General features: G+C 41.3%; 1 protein-coding gene across 1 annotated transcript in view; it reads left to right on the forward strand.

Moving 5' to 3' along the window:
* adamtsl3 (ADAMTS-like 3) overlaps window positions 1-9,423 on the forward strand; it is a 243,556-nt gene that overhangs the window by 203,297 nt on the left and 30,836 nt on the right. Inside the window, exon 8 of the mRNA XM_078256216.1 lies at window positions 4,245-4,319. Within this exon, the coding sequence (XP_078112342.1) occupies window positions 4,245-4,319 (75 nt within the window). The remainder of the gene's footprint in view (window positions 1-4,244; window positions 4,320-9,423) is intronic.

The following is a 9,423-nucleotide window of genomic DNA, read 5'->3' on the forward strand; positions in this document are numbered from 1 at the left end:
GTATCGCCATGTGTACTTTGTCCACAGCAATCCCACCAATCGGTCCCAAAACATCCCAGTTAGAGAGGAAATGCCATAAACATATTCTCTGTAAATCTACAATCATTCCCTGAAAGACCCAAGCAGGCCTGCCTTGTTGCACCATCCAAATTTTCTTCAAAACCTGCCATTTTTAGTGTGTAGCCTGTTAGCTCGGAGGTTGTTGTTGTTTCCCGTAGCGAAGGGATTTTGAGAATGGCAACAAACCCAGAGCAGACTGCTGCCCGGATGTCAGGCTTTATCCTGGAAACTTACTTCTGTTGATCCAGGCTAGGCGATCAGGCAACTGGCTGAGGCAAATGGGCTTGTGTATGTACTGACAGGGCTAATGAGGAAAAGTGGGAACAGGTGTGCAAGTGAATGAGAGCGTTAAGTGACTGTGGCTGGTGGATGGATAAGGAATGGCAAGTCCAGAGAGTTCCTAGGAAATGCATGAGCCTCGGGGAAGTGAGAGGTGTATGGGGGACAGACTGAGTAAAAACTACTGAGACAGACATTGGGACAACAAAAGGACAGCAAGGACTGTGATAGGTCAGCTTGGGCTTTCTCCTACAAGTCCGATGCCAGTAGGGATTGTTGAGAGTGAAGACAACATTAAGCAAGTAAAAAAAAAGCCCAGTTATTTTCTCCTTTTAAGTGACACACTAGCAAAGCCACCTCCATTGCAAACCTTCTGTTTACTGTGATCACAGCTTCTTTCTGCAATGAATGAAACAACAGAAATACAATACATTGAGAGGCGAGTTCTGGCACATCTCAAAACATGCCTGCCACCCACACTGGACCCCCTCCGATTCGCCTACCGCCAGAACAGGTGTACAGAGGACAGAATGGTATTCATTGACTGTTCATCGACCTCAGTTCAGCATTCAACACCCTCATCCCCTTTACCTGATCACCAAACTGACCTCAATACCTCACTCTGCAATCTGGATACTGGACCTAACCAACAGACCTCAGTATGTTAAGGCCCTGACACACCAAGGAGATGGTCGGCCATTGGTCAAAGGTGGGCCAGTGAGCGTCCATCGCCCTAGTTTTTGCGGTGTGCCACACACCTAACCACGCGTCGGCTTTCGTCTGCCTTTTTTGGCCAATCAGTGTCGGTGTGAGGAACCCATCTGATTGAAAAACAATAGTGAGCAAGAGCGCACACAGAAGGCTCTTCTAATTTTTCATCTTCGTCTCATCTGATCAATCCAATACACATAGGGCTGTCAACACTGGCCAAAAATTACGTTTGAATGTAGCTTAATAAAAAACACATTCGACATTCATCCATGATTGGAATATCTATTTTTGCACATTACGGTTAACTTACAACGAGATACGTAACTACTTGTGTGGGTATATTTATTTCAACACAAACATTTATTTTAAAATTTTTACATGCCTACACATTACAAAATAAACTAACGTTAATAAACTAATGTCCTATACTGTGAAATTGAATATAAAGACCGTAACGCGTGGTCCCTCTGCTCCCCACCGTAGGGAGACTTCTTTTCCGAGAGAACGGATGACAGTCGGGTTAGCCATCTCCCGGTGTCTGTTGTTTTCCAGGCGGGTGTGAAGCAGAGGGACTGTAGGCACTGTTCAGTTCTGCCGCTGCTGATTCGAGCAAACGCTGTTTAGTTGTGGATATCATTGCAACATTTGTGTCTGGTTGCCCTTTTTGAATGACGATTTGATTACCGCTGATTATCTGTTGGTATGGAGAGTTAAGTCTTCTCGCGCAGCCGCAGAATGTACGTGGTAGGGCTGCACGATATTTTGTTTCATCGTCTATTTATCGCGATGTGCGCATGCGCGATAGTCACATCGCAGGACGTTGCGATGTTGACTTCTTTGCTGCTTGATAAAAAAAGTAAACTTTCACCGTTCTCCTTTTCCATGATTGTTACCGGCCGACCCTTCCCCTTTAAGACAGGTGGTCATGTGACGTAACGTTAGTCCGACGGGGTGGGGGGTTATTATGGGAAGTGAGGCTCTCCCGTGTGTAGAAAAGTACCGTAAGCGGCAGCTGCCGCCGACACAGTGATGCACATGCTTTTCCATGTAGTGAAGCTACAGTAGTCAGTGTTTTATGTTCGCTGCAAAGACAAACTAAATCACCTGATTAATGCAACGTAATCACGACATATCCCGGCCATTTTTCACCGCAGAAAGCTGCTACCAGCCAGACTAAAGCTAATATAGTTAGCCTAAAGAAACAAGGCGTCTGTCCCAACTAACGTCACGGTTCGGAGCTGCGACGCTGGAAACGTAACACTAATCTACAACAGCAGTCTGTTTCTGATATAATGTAATTTACACTGATTTAAGTGCTCTCGGATACACAGTTTGTTGCGAGAGTGTGACATGCAGGCTCTGCATGCACAGCAAACCAACAATCATGATCAATTTTAATCAATTTATCAAACAACCAAAGCAGGCCCCGCTAGTCGACCACAACCTGAAATTTAGAGGAAGCAACATGCATTATTAATATCATTCACTTTAGCCTGGATTTATATTATATGAATACAATGGTGTCATGTCAGTCAACCAGTGTATTTCTTCCTAATTTCCCTCTCCAAAATTACTTCAGAAGAGTAGTCACAGCGCTTACTTGCTTTGGTTTTTGTGAAGCATTAAAGATCAACAAAGACTGGTTCACATAAGAAAATTTCCTTTTTCATTTTTATTTTCTTTGTAGATGCACTCCCCTACAAAATCACCCCATTAGTTGAGAATGATTTAGTATTTCTAAATAGGGCTATTTATGTCCTCTTGTAAAAATTCTAAAAAAGTCTTTTTTTTCATATCGCAATATATATCGCAGGGGAAAAGAATATCGCAATGTAAGTTTATTCCAATATCGTGCAGGCCTAGTACGTGGTACTTTGCCATCGACTGTAGTCTTTGTAATGTGTTCAAATTTTTGGCCAAGACAAAGGCATCGTGAGGCGATGCCACTGTCTGCTTTCGTCGCCACTAGTTTTTGGCCGTTTGCTTGGTGTGTCAGGGCCTTAAGGTTAGACAAACACAACCTCTTCAACCCTCACCCTGAACACCGGCATCCCACAGGGCTTTATGCTGAGTCCTCTCCTCTACACCCTCTTCACCTTCGACAGCACACCTGTACATAGTTCCAATACCATTATCACATTTGCAGACAACACACCTGTGGTTGGCCTCATCAACAACAATGATGAGTCGGCCTACAGGGAGTAGGTACAGCACCTAGCGACAATAGTTGTTGGATGCTGGGCATGTCGTGTAAAGTGGGTTTATCAGAGCTGATTCACTGAAAACAGCTGCCTGCTGCTGGAATGAGGTTGATGAGAGCAGAGTCGAAAGCCAGAAAAACCCAGACAATGAGCTAAATACTTAAAAGCCCAGGAGATCTAAGACTGCAGAGTTGGGTGATAATTCTCATAGCATTAAATTGTTAGAATTAGTCTGGTAGTGCTTTTAATAGTTCTAACATTTCCAGATGTATGCAGTCCTTAGAGGGAATGGTGAAATATCGCTATCAGTGACTGAGTCAGCGAGGTAAACTCCCACTACAGTCAAACCCCACACACCCAAAGGAAGTTTGCTTTGGTTTCTCTTTTTCAGCTATATGATTAGTCAAATTAGCAAACTAATTTCCCCAGTTCCCACTACTTGTGAAACATGTTCTTGTAGACTACTAGAATTTAGTGTCTAAAATTAGCAGTTTCCCTCTTTGTGCAAAGGGTGGACAGCAGATAGAACATATGTTCCTCACAAATACGGATGCAGAGCACACATAAACACACTCATGCTGAAAAAACTCATACTGTTATCTTTAATGTTTTGACTCCTCGCCATACTAGTCTGCATTTTTGGTCCAAACCTGCTATTCCTCAAACTGTGACTGTGTGAAAGTAGTCTCAGCCAACATGAAGTCACTAATTCACAACTCAATATAAGCTCACCAAGGCAATTTTATAACAGTTTTAATGATCAATTAGTTAAGTCAACTTAACTGGAGGGATGGGACCCCAGCCTTCCCAAATTCCAATTTTGGAGTAGGTGGAGAATGCTGTCTAACATCCTCCAAAATCTCCCATGCTAAAGGTGTTTGATTCTCCAGCCAGTTGTGCAGGTTTTTCCTTTAATTTGCCCTCTGTCTCTATATTTTTTGTATTGTACTGTATGTTGAAATGAAACCTTTCCAACCTTGTGTCTGCCTGCAGCTATCAAGACAGTGCTGGACATGCCGATAGGAAGCCGCTCTCTCAGACTCAATGCCAAAGGACCTGATATTATAGGTGAGTGACAACAGTTCAGTCCATACTCTGAGTATGAGTTTCAAAAGATATGGATATGTTTATGGAAAGTGTTATTGCCTTATTGTGTTGAATATGAAAGGAACCAGAACTAGATGGCAACTTTTTTGTTCCGTACCAAACGATACAAACTACAGCTGTGAACTTTACCTTAGTGTCTTGCGGAGTGGTAATTACCAAAGAAATAAAATGGATAGAAAGGCCATTTCCATTCAACGTAGCAGAATGGTCAGAGCGGCAGCTATTTTTATGTGTACCATTGCCATGTTAACGTATAAACTTTGGTATAAACGAACTTCCGGCAAGCCGCGGAGATAATTGTCTCTCTGTCGTCTACGTCTCCTTTGAGCTGTGTCTGGCCCATAAAACATCCATGGCCGGGCCACTCTCCTCCCAGCCATGGATGTGTTAAGCCCCTAGCAAGTTGTGACGTGTGTTTACACCACGCGACTAACAACAATTGCCATTATGTTGTGTACTTATCGAATGACCACGCAAACAGACCTTTCTATCCATTGTATTTCTATGGTTATTTGTTTATAATATTCCTTTAGAACCTGGATTGGAATATGGAACAAGGAAGAGAACAGGACTTTTCCTTAAAACATTCCATATTCTCGATATGAAATATATTTAAAAAAACGTCCTAAATACCCTAAACCCTGTGATTTTCATCCTTTAGAGCACAGCATTTGTGTCATTTTAGCTTTTCATGGCCTATTTACTGTCAGTTAAAAGGAATGCAAGAGCAATATACGCAGGTCCACAAGCCTAACCCTGCTAATATACTCAAGTTCCAACAGCGCAATGCCCCAAAGAGATGCAGGATTTACTGGATGTGTTCTTTGTCAGATGTTTTGGAATCAAGGAGTGACCTAAGAATTACTATAGCAGATCATTCATAAACTACCAGGAGATCAGTATTGCCGATGGGGAATATTCATGAACTTTGGAGCTAGGTTAGCCGAGCTGTAAATGTGTGTTTGATTTGCTCTCTTTTACTGTGGTCGCTCTCTGTCTTCAGCTTCTCTCCTAATCATCTTTTTACCGCAACACAGGGCCCTCTTTAAACACTGACTGTTTTGATTTTTAATTACTTCTTTTCATTACATGTTAATTAAAAAGTTGTGAAAAGCAATGGGGAAAAAGGTCATATTGAATGTCAAAAATAAGTGGATTTGTTGAAATGCTGTTACTTTTTTTGTTGTTTTTATGGAAAATAAACACTTTGGCAAATAAATGGAAGAGTTCTAATTATAAAGTAATAAAAGTCTTTATAGCGAATAGTACCATTAGGTTAATAAATAAAAATGCAACATGAGCAATGTTTGATGCTTTGTCTTTCACCAAACCTAAAAATGATTGTCTTTGGTAGGAAGCCTAGATATCTTGTCACATATGTTTAAAGACATCGTCTGATGTTCCCTCATTCACTCACTCACTATTCCCTTTATAGTGTTTATTAAATAGTGAACTATATAGGGAACGACCAAATGATTTTTCAGACACTCACTGAAAACATTGTTGCGTCAGTAGATACACCGGTTATTTGTGTGACTGAGGTGGGCACACCCAGCATCATGTAAACAAACTGAAAAAAAATACATTTGCCTAGAGTGGAACTACTTGTGGCAAGTAATAGAGAGGCTTGGCTTGGGGGCCAAATTCATTGACATGGTGCGTACTTTATATGTGAATCCCACTGCCATAGTCTCAACCAATGGCTTGCATTCTCAGCCATTTCCCATCGAGCGGGGCTCGCGACAGGGATGCCCGCTTACCCCCATGCTGTTTGCAATCTCTCTTGAACCGTTGGCCCAAGCCATAAGGAAAAATAAAATCTGTAATGTCCAGATTAAATCCAATAGCAGCTCAATATCGTTATATGCAGATGATATTTTGTTGTACATCTCTGATATTGAGGACTCTATTCCAAAAATTCTTAAGATCTTCAATGAATTTGGCCCAATTTCCGGCTATAAAATTAACTGGAATAAATTTAATCTTCTTTTATTGGACAACAGGCATGTGACATTAGCCATTAATGTTACAATACCAACCCAAAGCAAAATTACATTTTTGGGCATCACCATACACACATCGCTACAGCGAGTTGTCCAGGACAACTATGAAACTATATTAAGTAGTGTTCAAAGGGATCTGGCCAATTGGTCTGCGCTGCCGGCATCGCTACGGTCCACTATTGCTGTTGTTAAAATGAACATAGTTCATTGTGTGAATTTCTTAAGTACAATGATCCCCTTACCCCCACCAATACATTTCTGGAAGAAACTTGATAGCTTAATTCGGCAGTATATTTGGAATAATAAACAACCTAGGCTAAAATACTCTGCCCTGCAACGTACCACAAACACGGGACGCTTGGCCCTCCCAACCTTAAAGTGTATCACAGAGCCTTTCAGCTACGGGTCCTCAGAGTGTGGATGGTCCCCTCATCTACAGTTCCATGGAGAGTAATAGAGCAAAACCTCACTGGAAGTCTAAGACTGCAAGACCTTACCTTTGCAGGTGTGTGTCCAAAAAAGTGTATACTAGCCTATGGCCCTGTTATCACCAACACACTGACCAACTTTAAACAGGTGGAGGAGCAACTACGCTACACCAATAAGTGGCATTTGAATACCCCAATATGGCACAATGCACAGTTAATGTCTGGTAACAAACCCTTTGCTTGTAACCAGTGGAGTGACAGAGGTGTTTATACTTTAGTCCAGCTATTCAATGAGAAAGGTATGTTTAGTTTTGAAGACCTGAGAGCTAGTTTTGAGGCCCCTAGACGTCCTTCTTCTTTTATCTTCGCTTAAGATCAGCCATAAAATGTTATGGAGTGCCATGGGGAAACAGTCTTGAGGTGCACCCAGTCATTAAATGGTGTGTTGAATTTCCTGTGAGAGGATTAGTGTACAAGATTTATGCTAAACTGATGCAAGTATCCATAGGAGAACTCCCAATAGTAAAGAAATGGGAATGAGAGCTGAGCCCTGAGGGGAACGCAATTAATTGGGAGACAGTTTGGGACATTTTCCACCGTTCCAAGAACCCAAATCACCAGTATATCAACTTCAACATATGTCATAGGACATATTGGACTCCCCAGAAGAGATACGTCTCTAAAGTCATTCCCACTCCCTATTGCACGTTCTGTCAACCTGAACAAACTTTTAACCTGAACTGTCCTGCATATGGTCTGGGAATGTGAACAGGTGCACGAGTTCTGGCATAAAACAACATCAATACTATTTGATGTGATAGGATGTCGTATTCCTGCTGACCCCGATTGTTTTGTTACTTAATGACGACTCTTAATTTCACCTGCCTGGGAAAATTTGGCTAGCTGGCTCAACTGTAACCAAGAAAATGATAGCTCAACGCGGGCTCCCTCCTCACTCGCTTTGTATAAAACAGTGGTTGGCATATTTTCTAGACATAGTTATGCTTGAGCTCTCTACAGCAAGGATTATCAAAGCCAAATCATCGACTATCAACCTATGGAAAAGCACAGCAGCACAAAAATCAGACCTAATGACCTCAGCGCCACAAGAAATAGAGGAGAGTGACTAGGCAAGGTGTGATTTCTGTTTGTTTATTTGTTCTGTTTTCCTCGAGACCGCAGAGGGTGGGAGAGGGTTTTTGTTCTTGTTCAATTTGTGTTTCTCTGTTTGTATGTCTAATCATAAAAAACAATAAAAAAATGTATCTTAAAAAAAAAAAATACTTTTAATTTGTCCTCGAAACAAACCGAGCACTCAGGAGAATAGTAAAAGGTTGTACATTATATATGTTGCATGTAACATGTCCACTGTTTAGAAACCAAAGCCTGCTCTATTTTTCCTTTTTAGTTTTTGCAAGTCCTTCTGCTTCTTCTTCTCCTCCTCCAGGAAAACTCCTGCAGTAAAATGTAGGGTACATCATATGTAAGCTAAAATTAGCTGTGCATTGTGGGTATTTTATAGTGGACTATATAGTGAATGACATTAACCGCAGAGAATTCAAACACCACTACAAAATGGCAAACACACTATATCGCCAACAATTTCCATGATAGCAAACGGTTTACCAACACAGCTACTGTATTGTGGTCTCATTGTCATCATGGATTACATTACAGAGTACAGTACCTCGCTACCATTTGCTGTCAGAAACTGTTTGGAAAGGGCAGGCACTTTCAAAAAATACCTGGCAGGTGATTGGCTGAACCATCTGTCTATCACGTCCACCATTTTTGTGTAGAACTGACAGTCTTGGCCTACACACACCTAAACCACGCCTGTAGCTGCCAGTAGCTCCTCAAAGGATGCTGATTGGTTTCTGTCCGCTGGTAGTTCAGACATAAACACTTTACTTAAAGCCTGACAAGATGGTTTTTCGTGTGATTTGTTAACCCGTGATTCTCAAGTGATTTCGTAATATTGCGAGAATCCAGCTGCCGGCAAGGTAAACATTACCCTCTGTCGGTCTGACATGTGCGCACTTATGAACACCTGACTTTTATACTTATGTGACATTAGCAGCTACCAATGCTTTACTCTAATAACGATAATATTGTGAAGAGCAAGCGAAAGATGTGGCCTGTACCCACTTTATTTCTGTATTGTGTACAACTTTTTTCATCCTACTCTTTGCTTATTTTCCCCTGTCTACATCCGTGTCTTGATGTATTGATTTTTGACTTCAGTTGTGCTCTTGCAGAACAGTGTTTTTTAACACTTTAATATTTTAAAGTTAATATTTATTTCTTTATTGGATAACAGATTATTTTCTTTCTTTGGTGCATAGCCTGCAACACATTTCACACCCAGCCTCCTCAGGTCTGCTCATCATGTTTTATGCATTTATTTGGATCATGTTAAAAGGAATATTCAAATATGAAGTTTGAAAGCCACTATTATGCTTTTTTGGATTTTTCCCATCTTTGAGTGTGTTATATAGTTTATTATGTATGTAATAGAGGTATAAAGTACAAATAAAACATTACACTCCCATAAACAGTAGTTTTACTCAACTGCCTGAAACACCTCGCCCACATTCCATGTGCCTCCCATTGGTGCTGCCTAAGCAGTGGCTA

This window comes from Sander vitreus, chromosome 1 (genome assembly GCF_031162955.1).
Source record: "Sander vitreus isolate 19-12246 chromosome 1, sanVit1, whole genome shotgun sequence".
Taxonomy (NCBI): Eukaryota; Metazoa; Chordata; class Actinopteri; order Perciformes; family Percidae; genus Sander; species Sander vitreus.